The sequence below is a fragment of the Apis cerana genome, linkage group LG1 (assembly GCF_029169275.1).
Source record: "Apis cerana isolate GH-2021 linkage group LG1, AcerK_1.0, whole genome shotgun sequence".
Classification (NCBI taxonomy): domain Eukaryota; kingdom Metazoa; phylum Arthropoda; class Insecta; order Hymenoptera; family Apidae; genus Apis; species Apis cerana.
Window position 1 is genome coordinate 7,392,358 of NC_083852.1, and position 16,217 is coordinate 7,408,574.

General features: G+C 23.5%; 1 protein-coding gene and 1 long non-coding RNA gene across 10 annotated transcripts; one reads left to right on the plus strand and one right to left on the minus strand.

Annotated features, from left to right (window-relative positions):
* The first annotated feature begins 436 nt into the window (after positions 1-436).
* Positions 437-12,180, plus strand: LOC107994957 (phosphatidylinositol 4-phosphate 3-kinase C2 domain-containing subunit beta). 9 transcript variants are annotated; one of them, XM_062081365.1, is made up of 27 exons: positions 776-791; positions 876-1,085; positions 1,621-1,874; positions 1,995-2,204; positions 2,294-2,528; positions 2,630-2,674; positions 2,975-3,236; positions 3,336-3,556; positions 3,642-3,747; positions 3,830-3,988; positions 4,093-4,322; positions 4,397-4,496; positions 4,600-5,019; positions 5,095-5,296; positions 5,383-5,556; positions 5,617-5,877; positions 5,956-6,144; positions 6,217-6,442; positions 6,536-6,682; positions 6,750-6,998; positions 7,103-7,539; positions 7,622-7,778; positions 8,377-8,612; positions 8,694-8,894; positions 9,693-9,889; positions 9,977-10,224; positions 10,328-12,180. In XM_062081365.1, exons 3-27 carry the CDS (start codon positions 1,621-1,623, stop codon positions 10,499-10,501), a joined length of 5,340 nt encoding a protein of 1,779 aa, XP_061937349.1. In that variant the 5' UTR covers positions 776-791; positions 876-1,085; the 3' UTR covers positions 10,502-12,180. The 9 variants fall into 9 exon arrangements, with proteins under 9 accessions (XP_061937351.1, XP_061937367.1, XP_061937349.1 ...); XM_062081367.1 differs by lacking the exon at positions 876-1,085 and having other exon boundaries at positions 437-791; XM_062081364.1 differs by lacking the exon at positions 776-791 and having other exon boundaries at positions 831-1,085.
* On the minus strand, positions 8,224-9,529 carry LOC107994958 (uncharacterized). Its single transcript, XR_001765435.3, has 3 exons — positions 9,377-9,529; positions 9,075-9,287; positions 8,224-8,755 (listed from the first exon to the last, which is right to left on the minus strand). It is a non-coding gene; the product is annotated as an uncharacterized LOC107994958 (long non-coding RNA).
* Positions 12,181-16,217: the final 4,037 nt, after the last annotated feature.

Below are 16,217 nucleotides of genomic sequence, written 5' to 3' on the forward strand. Positions count from 1 at the left end.
GTTATTTTACTAATAAAACAAGATAGATATGTAAGTATATGTGAAATATTATATACTGTATAATTTAAAAAGTTTATTATAAAATAACCTATTTTGATGTTCTTTTGTAACAAACTTTTGAAAGAATATCTTTAAATATCTGTAGAATATTATTTATTTCAATACAGTCTATTTCATAAAATGTCTTTTTATATTATTTGAGTATTATTTTGATTTATCTATATGCGTATTAATAAAAATTAAAATAAAAAAAGAAATTTTCAATGTTTTTTTATTAAATAATTTACTATTAATATTTTAAACTTTTATAAATAGACTTACACGAAAAATATATAAATCAATAAATCTATTAAAAATCTATTAACATATAATAAATATTAAAAAAAAATATTCAATGCGATTTATAAAATATTCAATTTTAACTATAAAATAAAAAAAATAAAACAAATTTTTGATATGATAAGAACTTTTATAAGATATAAATTTTTTAAGATATAAAATTATATATAATTTATAAACTTCTTTCCATGAATATTATATAATACATATAATATATATTAACACAAAATTAGAATTTCTATCTCTAAGCAATCCCACATGTTTCATATAGGATATAGCTTTAATCAAATAAAGTTTGCTGGTTAAACAAATTAACTATCCAAATAGTCGATATACCGGAAAGAGTTAATGTAACCTAACTGTATACCGTCACCACTTTCAATTACATCCGCACTATAGTCAGTCTTTCGTTACATCGTATCTTTGTATTGATTATAAGATGTATCATATATGTATGTATATATAATACAGTATTTCATTGCATATACGCTAGCTATATTTGTTATGTCTTTTACCAATGCATTGTCTATCGGTAGCAGCAGCTTCAAGTCAGTGCACTCTTCGTAGAGCGATTTGTATATAGATATTCAAGCTGAGTGTACAGTATACGACAGTTAATTATACGATTGAAAATGTCATTTTCTTAATTAAGTGACAGTTCTTTTTCTTCAAACTGTATCCCTCTTCTACTTGAAAATTTTCTGCAATATATAAGAGCGAAATACTTCGCTGAAAATAATGCCAGGGTGAGCTATAAATCTGTTTACGTAGATGCATAACGTGTCTGTCAGCTTAGTAAATAGTATAGTTTTAATGATAAAGTATATGCCAATATTTCCTTCATTTTTCAAAACACGTGCTGTGATTACAATCAATATAAATAATTTTTTAATGCAGATCTTGTTATTTTTTTATTATAATTTTTATTACTTAAAAATATATAATTAATTAGATTAGATTAATATCTTCGATAATATTAATAAATTAATAAATATATAAATAAATTAATATTATCTTTTATATTCATTTTATTTACAATATACTATTATTTATTTTTATAAATGTATTATTATTTATTTTTATATTTCAAATATAGGTTAAAATGATCTCTTGTTACTCTCTTGTCCTATATTTTTGAAATATATATCTCAAATCTTTTTTAATTAATAGTCTATTTATAATCATATCATATTTAAATCTTAAATGTATACATGTATATATGTTTGTAATATATCTGCTGCTTTATATATATGTGTTAATTAGCTTTTAATTTAATTATAGATGTCACACTACAATAGAAGTACAAATAATCAAAGATCTGCGGTGATTGATTATGAACGTCAGTTTCAAGAAGATTTAGAACGTGCTCAAGCATTAAGTTTAGAAAGTTTGGCATTAGAAAAATTTAAATTACAAAAACAACGATCAGAATTTAATAATATTCAACAACAACATATTGCACAAAGTCATGAACATGGAGGAAATAATTCTGTACATAATAGTTCATCAGACAGAGATAACATACAATTTGAAAAGTAAATAAAATTTTAATATTGTTATCTTATAATTATCTTGTTTTATATTATAGAAATCATATTTATTTTATTATTTATTTATTCTAGAAGTTAAATTGTTTATAATAAAAAAAATGATAGATTTCAGTGTAGAAGTAGACCAAGGCCTGGTTTCTGTAATACTAATCAATCTAGAAATGCTGTGATATTAGCACCCCCACCTGTTCCATCTAGAAGAAATTCAACAACAGCTACAACAAGTCAAGAACATACTGTTGATTTGATTAATTTTACAAGTCCAGTCAAACAAGATAATTTAAATGATTATTGTTCATCTCCATTTCCACCTCCGTAAGAATAAAATTAGTTCCACTAATAAATTATAAGTATTATATAAATATTTCTTAAAATTATAAATATAAATTATATTTTCATAATAGAAAAACATCTCTGGAACCAAAATGGGAGACTCATTCTTCATTGTTGAAAAAACAGGGAAGAATATCACGTAGCACTAGTTCTGCAGGTTATCATTCCAGAGATTTTCGATATCAATCTCTTTCTCCAGGCCCTAGATCTTCTACTGCACCTTGTACACCAGGAACTCCAAAAATTAGTCCTATCATGTCAAGATCTAGTAGTATTAACAGTAATGTACCTGACATAACACCACAAGTAAGTAGTATTATAATATTTTTTTTAAATACGATTAATATAGAATGCATTGGTGTATTATTATTTTGTTATAGAAGTAATTTTATTAATAATTCTTGCAGCCTGCATGGAATCTTAATGATTTTAAATATTATTTTTTTACACAGGTATATATATATATATAAATATATATACATGCAAGAATTTTAAATTCAGTTTAAATGATCCTAATATCCTAATATTCCTAGTACGTATATTTTCTTTCCTAATATCCTTTATAATATCCTAATAATCTGAAATTTAAAAAAATATTAATTTTAGATTTATTTATAATTTTTTTCTAGCAAAATATAAAATTTATTATTTTTATTTGTATTATTATTTATTTTATTTTAAATTTAATATTATGAAACTTATTGTTTATTAGATATAAAATCAAAAATAAAGTTTCATAATTTGTTTTACAGATACCTCCATTACCTATAAATTACAGATCAAGTATTACTCCATCTATATGTGGTGTTCAAAAATCTACATTTTGTATGGATGATGAACAATTAAATGTATTAAAAGTAATAGAGAAAAAACCAAATAATAATCTTATAGATTTGAGTTCTTTTGATCAAATAGAGGATAAAACAAATGTTCGAGTTAGTGTATTAGAAGCATTTGATCCATTACTTGTTAAGACTGAAGATCAAAATGATAATGCACAAGGGCATAAAGATGGTAATATTTTTTTAAAAATATATAATTAGAAATAATTATATAAATATTTGATAATATAACATATAATCTCATAATAATATAATTAATATGTGTAAACAGAAATGCAATCACAAGTTACTGGATCAGTATATGACCCATTTGATCCTTTTGATTATATGTATAGCACAAATGAAAGTGTTAATTCAGATCCAGTATATGTTGCTGTTGAAAAATCTGCTAAATCTCCAGCAGTATCTCCAGCTGCACCACCTCCACTACCTCCCAGAAATTCATCAGCTTGGAATACTATTGAAAGAAGAAGAACTTCCTTAGATAGAAGAGTATATATATATATATTTTTTTTCAATAAATAATTTTCTAAATGAATAATTAATAATAAAAATGTTAATAATTTTAATTTTTCAGAAACGACAAACACGTTTATATGAAAATGTAACAGTAAGGAAAACTAGACCATCACTTCGTGATTGCGATCTTAGAGCTTTCTATGAAATGATAAAATCTGTACGAAGTTAGTAAAATATAAGAAATTTAATGTTTTTATAACATTTAATTTATATTTATATATTTATATTGACATAAAATATGTTTAGGTGAATTCCCATTTAATAATCCTAGTACAAATATTGGACATATAATCAGTCCAATGATGGAAAATTTATATCCTGAAGGCACAAGTATAAAATTAGTAGTACATCCACAATTAATAGATTCTGACGAAAATACTCCGTCCATTTCGTTCACGTGCGATGGTAAGCTTTTATATACAAAAATTTCATAATATAAAATCATTATAAATTTATAAACATTAAATAAATTTTAATAATTTAATATATAATATATATATTTTTTTCAGTAAACTGTAGTGTTGAACATGTTATTCTTAATGTCGCTTGTTCCTTAGAAGATGAAGGTACAGTAAATATAGAAAAATATTGTTTGAGAGTATGGGGTTTAGCAGAATATTTTGCACCTAGTACAACTTTAGCGCAATACGAATATATACATCAATGTATCAAATTAGAAAAAGATATTGAATTAGCTATTCTAACTAAGGCACAAATAAAACGATCAATAGCACGAACAGTAAGTACAAGTTTGAATATAAAAATATTTAATTCAATCACTATTGATATTACATTATTCAGTTTTCTTAAAAGCTGCAAGATGATAATCGTGATCAATGTCTTAAATTAGAAGATATTCTTCCAAATGAACCAGTACAACCTATTTCGTATGATACGCTTCTTATTTTGTTAGGTATGAAATCAAAACATTTTTATAGAATATTTTTATAAAATTATGCAAAAAAAAAATTAAAATAATTATAATAATTAATATTTTTATATATAAAAAATTATAGAAACTGTAGAAAAAGAAATGGAACGTATAGAAACTGCTGCTATACAATTGGCAACTACTAATCATGGATCCAGTCTTTTACCACAATTACAACCCCGTGGTGTTGTTCAAGCAATAAAAGCAGTATGTGCATTAATGGGAAACATAGAAACATTTGAAATCACAGAAGCTGTTGATAATTTCGTAAACGCATGTTGTCAATTTTTACCTCAAGTTCATACAACAAATATAGAATGCAAAAAACCCGAAATTTTACATGAAGATGGAGATTATTCAGTGGTGACTTTAAGAACAAAATTTCCAGATGTTATTGCATCTCATTGTCGAAAAATTCGCAATGCAATTCAAGATCTTGTAGAAACTTATTGTCATGCATTTAAAGTTGATTTTGAATTAAATAGCAAGGGAGAAATTCCAACAAGTGAGAATATTAGATTTATGAAATTATTCAAACAATAAATTACAAAAAGAATTAATTCATATTATGTGTTTTCAGATATATTAATCTCATCTGAAGTATTAGATACTATTTTAGTTCGCGTTGGAGCATTGCACAGATTACCGGGATCATGGAAGCATGATGATTATATCATTGCAGCTCAAATATTTCATGGAACAAGGCCTGTTGGAACTCCTGTTTTATCTGAACCTATGGCAGTCAGTTCTAATTTTTATCCGAGAATTTTATTTAATGCATGGTAATGATTTTAAATATTTTAAATTTATTTAAAATTATTTTTTAAATTTATGAATATATAAGTTATTTTTTTCATTCATATAAAAGGCTAGAATTTCGCGGAATAAGCGTATGTCAAGTACCAAGAGAAGCTAGATTAGTACTGGTTTTATATGGTCGCACATTGCAACCTACTGAACATGAATCTAATTCTTCAGCAGAAAATATCATGCAGAAAGAAGAATTAGGATGGGGAGCAATTCAATTTTTTGATTATGAAGGGTAATTAATTATTTTTATAAAAATAAAAAAATATTTGATTATATCTTTCTTTCATTACAGAATTATGAGCCAAGGAAGCTTTTTTTTATCACTTTGGCCAGCAATTGCTGATAAAAGATTAGGTCCTGCTCCAGCACCTGGAATTCATCCTCATGGAGATACTCATGCTATTATTGGTGTGGAATTACCTGATTATGGAGGAAGAGTATTATTCCCGACAGAATTACGTGATTATGATGTAGAATCTCTTGATTTTAATTCATTGGATCAGAATACACAAGAATTATTAATAGATATCACACAACAAACTACGTTTTCAAAGTAAATTTTTAAATTAAATATTGATAACAAAGATTATATATATATTTATTTTTTTTTTCTTCTTTATTAATTAAATAGACCACTTATTGAAGAAAGAGAAATTTTATGGGAAAAACGACATTATTTACATGATAAACCTGAAGCTTTACCTAAAGTACTTTTAGCTGCCCATAGTTGGGATTGGGCATGTTTACCTGATCTTCATGCATCTCTTAGAATTTGGAATCCTTTGCCTCCTGTTCAAGCTTTACAATTATTATTACCTTGGTAATTTGATATTCTAAATATATGAATAGAAAATCATTAATAATTATATAATTAATCAAAGATATTCTATAGTTTTCCAGATATGAAAGTTAGAGAAATGGCAGTTGGATGGATTCGAGAATTGAGTAATGATGAACTTGTAGATTATTTACCACAATTATTACAAGCATTAAAGCATGAAACATATGAAACATCTCCACTTACAAAGTTTTTATTAGAACGAGCCTTACTCTCTCCACGTGTAGCTCATCACATTTATTGGTTATTAACCCAAGCATTACCAGGACAAAGTCCTCAAGTATATAATTCAAATTGAAATGATTTTTTAATTTTTATTAATTTAAAAAATTAAATGAATATTTAATATATTTTAACATATATTTATTTTTAGAATTCTGCTGAAACTACACCAGAAGATGATAAAAATATTAGTTCAGCACGTTATCATAGAAGATTGCAATTAATGCTACGAGCATTATTGGCCGTTATAGGAGATGCATTAAGAAATAGTTTTCTTACGCAACAATTACTTGTTAAAGTAAAGTTTTGTAATATATTTATATTATATTTTTTTATAAAATTGTAAATTATTACACTTATTACAGAACCTACATGAAATAGCTGAAAATATTAAGCAAACAAAAGATTCATTACGTCTGGATACTCTTAAAGTTGGTTTACAAAATATACATTGTCAATTAATGGAAGATGATGGTACTTGTTTACCATTATCTCCTAGTAAACAAGTATTTGGTATAAATGTACAAAGTTGTTCGTATTTTCCATCACTTACTCTTCCTTTGAAAATTAATTTCATTAGTTGTGATGATGTAATTTGTTCAGCAATTTTTAAAGTAAGTTTAATAAATATGTATTGCAATAATTTATTATAATTTTGTTCTATATAGAATTTCATAATTATTAATGATTAATTTTATATCAAATTAATATATTTAAGGTTGGAGATGATTTACAGCAAGATATGTTAACTCTTCAAATGGTTCGTATTATGGATAAACTCTGGTTAAAAGAAGGTCTTGATCTCAAAATGGTAACATTTGCATGTGTACCTACTGGTCATAAACGTGGAATGATAGAAATGGTTACAAATGCAGAAACATTAAGAAAAATACAGGTTGAATTTGGTTTAACTGGATCATTTAAAGATCGTCCGATTGCTGAATGGTTGGCAAAGCATAATCCTTCAGAATTGGAATACGAACGAGCAGTTGAGAACTTCACAGCATCTTGTGCGGGTTATAGCGTTGCTACTTATATTTTAGGAATTTGTGATAGACATAATGACAATATTATGTTAAAAACATCAGGTCATTTATTTCATATTGATTTTGGAAAATTTTTGGGTGATGCACAAATGTTTGGAAATTTTAAAAGGTATATATATATATTTATATTCTTATATTCAATATCTGTAAAACTAAATACATACTTTAATATTTTTCATATTTTTAATTAGGGATAGGACGCCATTCGTATTAACATCTGATATGGCTTATGTTATAAATGGTGGAGATAAACCATCAGCTAAATTTCATCATTTTGTGGATTTATGTTGTCAAGCATTTAATGTAGTACGAAAACATGGAAATTTACTTCTCCATCTTTTTGGATTGGTATTTATTTTTGTATTAAATTATTTATATTGAAAGTTTTATATTATTATAGTATAAAAATTTTTATCCTAATATTATTGAACAATAATTCATTCATTCATTATAAAAAATGATTTATTTTATTTTGTAAAATAATTATATTTAAAAAAACAAAAAAAAATTATTTTTAACTTAATATCATAATTTAAATCTAATTTGTCTTTGAGAATAACAAAACCATAACGGAAGAACTTATCTAAGCCTTTTATCAGAAAGCGGTTCGCGTATCACACTAAACTATATACAATGCGTAGTTAATTAGCATTTATCGTTAATGAATCGTCCTGTAATACCAAATAATGCAACAGTGTGAATTAATTAAAAGTAAAGCAAACAAGTGAAAACTAATAAATTAATAATAAATAATACAACTTTAAGAATTAATTTAATACAATTTTAAGAATTAATATTAACAAAAATGGATGGTTTATTATCTCAAAAAAATATATATAATATAACTGATTTATATAAATTACGTATTATACAACAAAAACTTAGTGACATTGAAATTAAAGAATTAGTAAATAAATCTAAAATGAATAATTACACAAATTCACAGATGACTTCATCTGGTATTTCTGGTGTGACTGTGGATGCAGTTAGTTATGTACAAAAAGCTCTTCTTCCAGAGCAAACAAATCCTGAAGCAGCTGCAACATTTGCTCGAATGATAGAAAGTTCACTCAAAAGTTGGTTTACACAATTTAATTTCTTTTTACATAATTTAGCACAACTTAGATTTTCGAATGATCATAATGATGGAGCATTATTATCTTTTATACCTCGTACATATACGTAAGTTTAATAATTTGCTTCTTATAATCATATAAAAATTTGAAATTATTTTAATTATTTATACATACGTGCTTATTATAGAATGCAACAAGAAGGACAATTAACAAGCGTTCAAGTACATGGATATCAAAAACGATACGATCCTGAAAAATATTATATGTATATTTTGCGTATAGAACGAAAGGGTCATGCAGACCCTACTTATTTATTTCGATCATATAAAGAATTTTGTGAATTTTATCAAAAATTATGTATACATTTTCCTCTTGCAAAACTTGCTAGGTAAGTACAAAGTATATTATTATTTTAATGATGTAAGATTTTTTATTCTTAATAATTTAATTTTATATCTTTTTTTAATAATTTTTTATAGTAATAACATATATATTATAAAAATATATTATAAATGATTTTTTTATCTATTGAATAAAATATAAATATAAATATTATTTAACAATTTACCTTATTTTTATATTAAGATGAAGATTTATTTTGTTTGATATCAACATTAACAGATTTCTTAAAATTATTATTTATATTTTTTTGCATGGTAGAATCAGTTTGTGATATTTTTCGATAAAACTGAAGCATAATTGATCTCTTAGATAAATTTTTTTGTACTGATATTTGAGCACGGAATGGTTTGATACCCATTTTTTAATTATTTCAAATTTCCTTTAAAAATCGATATAATTAAATCTCATTTTATAATAATATAATATCATTTTATAATAAATTAATTAATTTGATAATAAAATACATACCTATTTTATTTTTATTTAAATACTTTAAATTAATGCTGTAATAACTGTAATTATGAAATAACAATTTTATTATTACTTTTGTCTGATTGATATTTTATATTATGATATTAAGAATTGTGATATATTATCTTATTTCATACTATCTAATCAGATCAAAATTTATGATACATAAAACAATCTTTTTTAAAGCTAAATTTAAACTTAGATTAATAATAAATTAAATTTATTTTTTTTTTCAATATTTTAAAAAATAATTGAAAATTTTATTTAATTTATTTACAAAGTAATGATATAAGTGATAATTTATTTTACGTAGTTTACCAAGTGGTATTAGCGTCGGAAGATCTAACATAAAACAAGTTGCTGATAAAAGACGAGCAGATATTGAAAAATTTCTTGTAAGTTTATTCAAAATGGCACCGGAAATTTCACAGAGTGATTTAGTATATACTTTCTTTCATCCACTGTTAAGAGATCAACAAAATGCTGATATTCATTTAAGCAAAGTAAAAGGTACAAAATTTTCTAAAATATTGATAAAGAAATTCTATAAAATTTATCATAAGTTTTTTAATTGTAATTTTTTTCTTTTTTAATTAGTTGGTAATTGGTGGGCTGAAAAACGAGTAAGAGATAACGTACAAAGCGGACAAATTAAAATGTCTCTTCATTATACACGTGGAACATTTTATGTAATGGTTTATCATGCTAGAGGCTTGCCTAAAGTAGCTAATTGTCAGGAACCAAATACATATGTTAAAGTTTATCTTAAACCAGATCCTACTAAAAAGACAAAACGAAAAACAAAGGTTGTAAAGAAAAATTGTCATCCCTCGTTTATGGAAATGGTAATGAATTTAAATAAATGAATTATTCAAATTTTTCAAATTTAATATATAAATAAACATATAATTTATAAATAATATTTATACATATATTTATTTATTACAGCTAGAATATAGAATGGCTTTAGACGTTATTAAAGAAAGAACTCTAGAAGCTACAATATGGAATCACGATACTTTACAAGAAAACGAATTTCTTGGAGGAATACGTTTACCGCTTAGACGTTTTGATTTAACAATTGAAACAATTGAATGGTTTTCACTTGGAAGTATTCGATGAATGAATTGTCAATTGAAATTTAAAAAAAGATTTATTAATGTTTATGAATATTTGCTCTAAATAATACGCACAATAATACAATTTTTTTGAATTAAAATATGCACAACTATAATAGTGCAATAAGAAAAATAGAATAATTGACACGTGCTTTTAATATTTAGTGAAAATGCTTCTTAAAAAAATTATAACATTGTACAATCTATCTATCTATATAAAATTACATTCAACTAATGTATACATAAACAAAAGAGGCATATTTCATAAAATTATTCTACCTTTGCAAGAATTGCCAAAGTATAAAAAATAAATATCTCGTGTTTAACGAATCACAATAATTCGATTAATTCGATTAATATAAATGTTTTAATAAAAACTGTAAAAAATTTTAAGTTTACAGTGCTAAATCTATTAATAGGATTTTATAAAAAATATTTCTACTATTTCTTCCGAAAGATAATCTCTAATATGTATGATATTAATAGATGTTAAAACTTTGCTATTTTATTCTATTCTATTATAGCAAAATAAATATAAGATTTCTTAAATATTTATATGAACAATATAAATAGATCTTTATAAGTGCATAATAGAAATTTTATTCATAAGTTATTTGCCTATAATATCTTAAACAAAAAGAAAACTTTTTTACTTTCATATGAAAATTTAAAATTATATATAAGAATAATCAAAATATGATTCTATCTATTACGAAATAAATTAAAATAGGAAAATCTATATAAGAAAATTGCATATGTCAATATTTCATAGGAATTTTTTTTTATTGCATGAAAAAGGAGAATGAAATTATGTAAATATGCTTTAAAATTTATAAATGCTTTTTATAATTATTTTATATATTGTAATATTTCATAGCATTTTTCTTGATAAATAATATAAAATATTATAATAATTCAGATATATTAATCAACAGGTGATTACTAAATTAAATTCTAACTTTATAAATAATGGCTTTTTTTCAATTTTTTTTTCATTTTTAAAAATTATATTTGACATATTGTATTTGACAATACATATTTGACATATGTATTGCAAGAAATAGACTTTTATTATGATTTTATTATCTCATAAAATAAATAATATTTCAAAATATAAAACAATATACTTAATTTAGTCTCCTGTTGTTAGTATATTAATATAATTAACTTTAACTTTAATTTTTATTATAAATATATTTACAATTTAGTAAAATAATTTAATGGTACAAGTTGCATTATTTACAATTGCGTAACTTTTATATTATAATTTTAAAAAAGAAATTGCACTAATAAATAAATGCTCAAGCTTATTGCTTTTGCATTACAAATGCTTTTGCATGTGCTTTCTACACTCTTTATATTGTGATATAAAATCATGTAAATTTTAATTAACTTATTTATATTTTGAATTTATTTATGATTTTTCAATTATTTGACATAAATATAGACAAAGATAATTTAAATGTATTTTGATTTATTAGATTTTAATAATTCCTTTCTTGTTAATATTTTTCAATATTAAATATTTTTAAACTCTATATTGAAAAAAAATATATATAAATATTGATAATTTAAATCTTTACTATTGTTTCATTTTTCTTTCTAAATGTGTACACAATAATAATTCAAAGTATGTATAAATAGTGACAATAAATAAGAACATAATAATGTATTATTAAATAAGTACTTATCTAATTATTTCACGATTGATTCGATTTAAAAAAAAAAATGCACGAACAAATTCAATTTAATATGAAATGCATGATTAAATAAAGCTTTACCGACGAAAGAAACATTTTTGCTATGCCAACAAAAGGAATTCTATACCTGAGTCGGTAGCACGTAAAGTAAGGACGCACATTACTGTAAAAGGATTTCAGATACATACATAGAGAAAACGTTTTATTACAGTTTTCATCCGCAGATTAGCCCCTTTGGAACCATCGATACTCAATTCAGAACTTTATTGCCCTCCATAAAAGTATCTATTTGGTGTTTTCGGCTGAACCGACTGGACCGAGCAATTCGAACAAAAAGATATCTTCCGTGCATCCCTCAGAATTTCTCAGTATACGTGAAACGTTGTACGTTTCAGGGTCCAATTACGTACGGATTGCCGACCGGCATCGTACGCACACACAATTCCAAAGACGTTGCGCATCCCTTTCTTTTCCTTTTTATCTTGATTTCTATCGTTCATCGTGAAACATGCCTAAATATAATACACGCTGTTCTTAAGGTTATATTTGTATGTGTCCATGAAAAAGCATTTTTTGACTTCGTCGTGAACTTTATCCTTGAATACGTTGAGATTTTTAGTTTATACCATTTCAGACGATTTTGTCAGTTCTATGTCGTAAATCGTAGCTAGTAGGAGAAAAGGTTGGAAATCAAATTTTTATTGTTCAGATATATATACTATAGATATATATACTATCAACTGAAAATTTGATAAAATCACTAGTTTTTCCTATTTATATAGAATCTTTTTCATTATTATTAATGTATAATTAATATTACAGCATTAATAGTAATTTTTTTGATAGATTTTTTTTTAATTTGATAGATTTTTGATAACAATATTTTATATGATGAAATTTAATTTTAATCTTAATTTGAATATTTTTTAAATAAATTTATATTTGAATTTTATAAAATTGGTTCAAACTGTTAGCCAATAATATTATACTTAATTATATATTTTAAAATTACACTAATTTAATTAATCATATTCGTTTCTTTTATTTTCAGGTTATATATCGTGATCATCATATCATAGTAACATTTATATATTTTATAGCATATTATATTTGAAAAGAGAAAAAATTTTTTATTAAAAAAAAGATATTAATGAATTTGAAATTAATTAAATTAAATGTAAAATATAATTGTGCCAATTTTTAATTCAATATAGTAATATAGAAACTTTTTTAATAATATAGAAACTAATACAATAAATGTTTTCATATATTTGTAAGAAGTTGATCAAAAAGTGGCATCTAATGCGAATAGTGAAAGTTCTTAATATAAGTTGAAAGTTTTTAATATAATTTTAATATAATTCATTACGATCGTAAATATAATTGTAAAAACACTTAGGAATATTAATACAAGGTTTGTTCAACCATTTTCGATAATTTAAACGTTTTTAATTCTTAAATTTTTTTCATTATTTTCTAAACAAATTACACATTTACATTAATTTATATTTTCTTTACTCTTTTTTTTTAATTTTGTTGAACTTATTTCTTAAGTTTTTCTTTCGTTTTTTAATTTTTTTTATTTTGTTTATTTTCAATTATTAATATATGCGAATTTAAAGCAAGAATTTCATTTTTTTCAAATATTCTTATTTTTATTTTTGTTTGCTTTTTTCTAACATTTGATATCAGGAATATTTATAATATTTTTAGAATAAAATTATGAATGATTATATGTTTAACTTCTTCACCTATCTTTTTAGGAAAATATTCGAAATATGTCCATTTTATTAACCTATTATTTCTTCTAATGAAATGAATTAAATATTAAAAATAACGATAGAAAAATTTCGATGAATTTTTATGAATTTAAAAATTATGAATGAAATTTTAAAAATATGATGACGATTGAATATAATAGAAATAGACACAAGATAATAGAGGATAATGTTTTGTCTGGAATGAAGGATCCATAAAAAAGTTTTTTTTTATGAAAAATACTTGTATACAATATTTATAACGGTATAAAATACAAAAGTAATTAAAAAGAATATTTGTCAAAAAATATAATAATGCAACTCATAAATCACTTTTTTGATCTTGAAAATATATATAATAATTTAAATTATACAATATACAAATTTCTTGATAAACGCAATAATTAATCTTTTTAGCTAAGCATGTGTGGCTGAAACATGAAAAAATATCTAAACATGAAAAATGTTATTTTTATCTATTTGACAAGTTTTACAAGTAAAGATTTTGTAACATTTCAATTATCAAAGATGGTTAATATCCGGCATTAGATGCCTATCCCATATGTTGCCTAGCATTAGTGGAACTTCTGCACCGTTACATTCTAACACTATCATCTGATAAAAATGAAATTTTATAGAAAGGTAAAAAAAGATTATTTCAACTTGGTTTTTTAAATTATTTTGAATTTATTAGAAATTTATAAAGTAGCTTAATCTGATTTTAATTAATTCGATTAGATATGAAAATATTAAAATATTAAAATAAATAATAAAATTATTTAAATTTCTTTATAAATCTTGATACATGAAATCAGAATAGAATAAAGTATCGACATTATAAGAAGAATAGAAAAAAATTATAGGAAAGAAATCTGATAAAATAAAATAAAAAATAAAAAGAAAGATCAAAAAAAAGAAAGAAAAGGAAAACAAATAGATATTTATAGAAAGAAAAAATAGAAAAAAAAAATGAGAAGATCAAGAGCAGAGGAAACTATGTAGAGAGAACTCGGTTGCGTGTAAACAGCGGAAGTTACTTTCAGGGGATAAAGAGAGACTGGGGTCGGACATCGATCTGGTAGTTAAGTTCAGGGCTCTCAAGGGACTCGTTGCTACCTTCGCAGCTTCGTCTCCTCCTCTTGCTTTATTTGCACCACTCTTTGTGTGTATTCTGCAGATACATGTTGGCATCGGTATCGTTTCCTTGCCATTCACATAAACCGCATTACACGTTTTTACATTCGTATTTATGTACGATTTAACGAGAGCCATTCAAACGGCCGTCGCGTTGCTCGAGATGAAGCGAAAAATTTTCTCGGAGAAATCGCAAACAAATCGAAAGATCGTAAATATTATTATTACTATTCTGCATTATTATTCTATAGATTTAATCGTATTTCATGATCGTATCTCAATAAATTTTAATAGAATTTTAATAGTTGTTTGTCGATTTTTAGTAATTAAAAATATTATAAATTATGGCATTATAAATTTATTTACTATAGATTTAATCATTAATATTTCATACTTGAATCTTGACAAATTTTGATTAATAATTATCGATAATTTTCAATAATTATTGAAAATATTGTACACAATTCTATTGAAATTGATAAAATTTGATAATATTTAATAATTTGATAATAAATTATATTTAATAATGTTTTCATAAAATAGGGATATTATCACTTTATACTTAAATTTTTATTTATAATTTTTAATAATAATTTTAATATTTTAATAATAATTTTAAAATCAAATTATATTGCAATTCAAATTTTTAAATTATAGTGTGTTATAGGATTCATATAGGATAATAAAGAGCTAAAGGATTATTATTAAATATAATACTATCTATTTTGATCACATATCAGAATAATGCTAAATTTAATGATTATGTAACATTTACACTATTATATTATTAATTTGTTACAATAATAATTTACAAATTTTATATATATATGTATATATATACATGTATATATATATATACAATATATCCAATCATACAAATTCACATGCACATTTTCATTCAACATTTTCATTTATATTCTTCATTCTTTCATTCTATTCATATCTTATATCTTCATCTATAATAACATTATAATTGCAGTCTGCATATATATAATACTTAATTAATAACTACGCTTTCAAGGCACGCATAAAACATCAGCAATTTTTAAAAATTTTTTTCCGTCTTATTAACAATAGCGTCATCGTTCATTTCTTTTATTGTCGATTAAAATTCGAAATTTCCATGATT

What these genes read in the sequence shown, in the direction of transcription:
- LOC107994957 (XM_062081347.1), top strand. Translation starts at nt 1,111, where the DNA reads ATGCATAACGTGTCTGTCAGCTTAGTAAATAGTATAGTTTTAATGATA. An exon ending in AATGATAAAATCTGTACGAA is followed by an intron (nt 3,748 to 3,829) that starts GTTAGTAAAATA and finishes AAATATGTTTAG; the next exon opens with GTGAATTCCCATTTAATAAT. An exon ending in TACGCTTCTTATTTTGTTAG is followed by an intron (nt 4,497 to 4,599) that starts GTATGAAATCAA and finishes AAAAAATTATAG; the next exon opens with AAACTGTAGAAAAAGAAATG.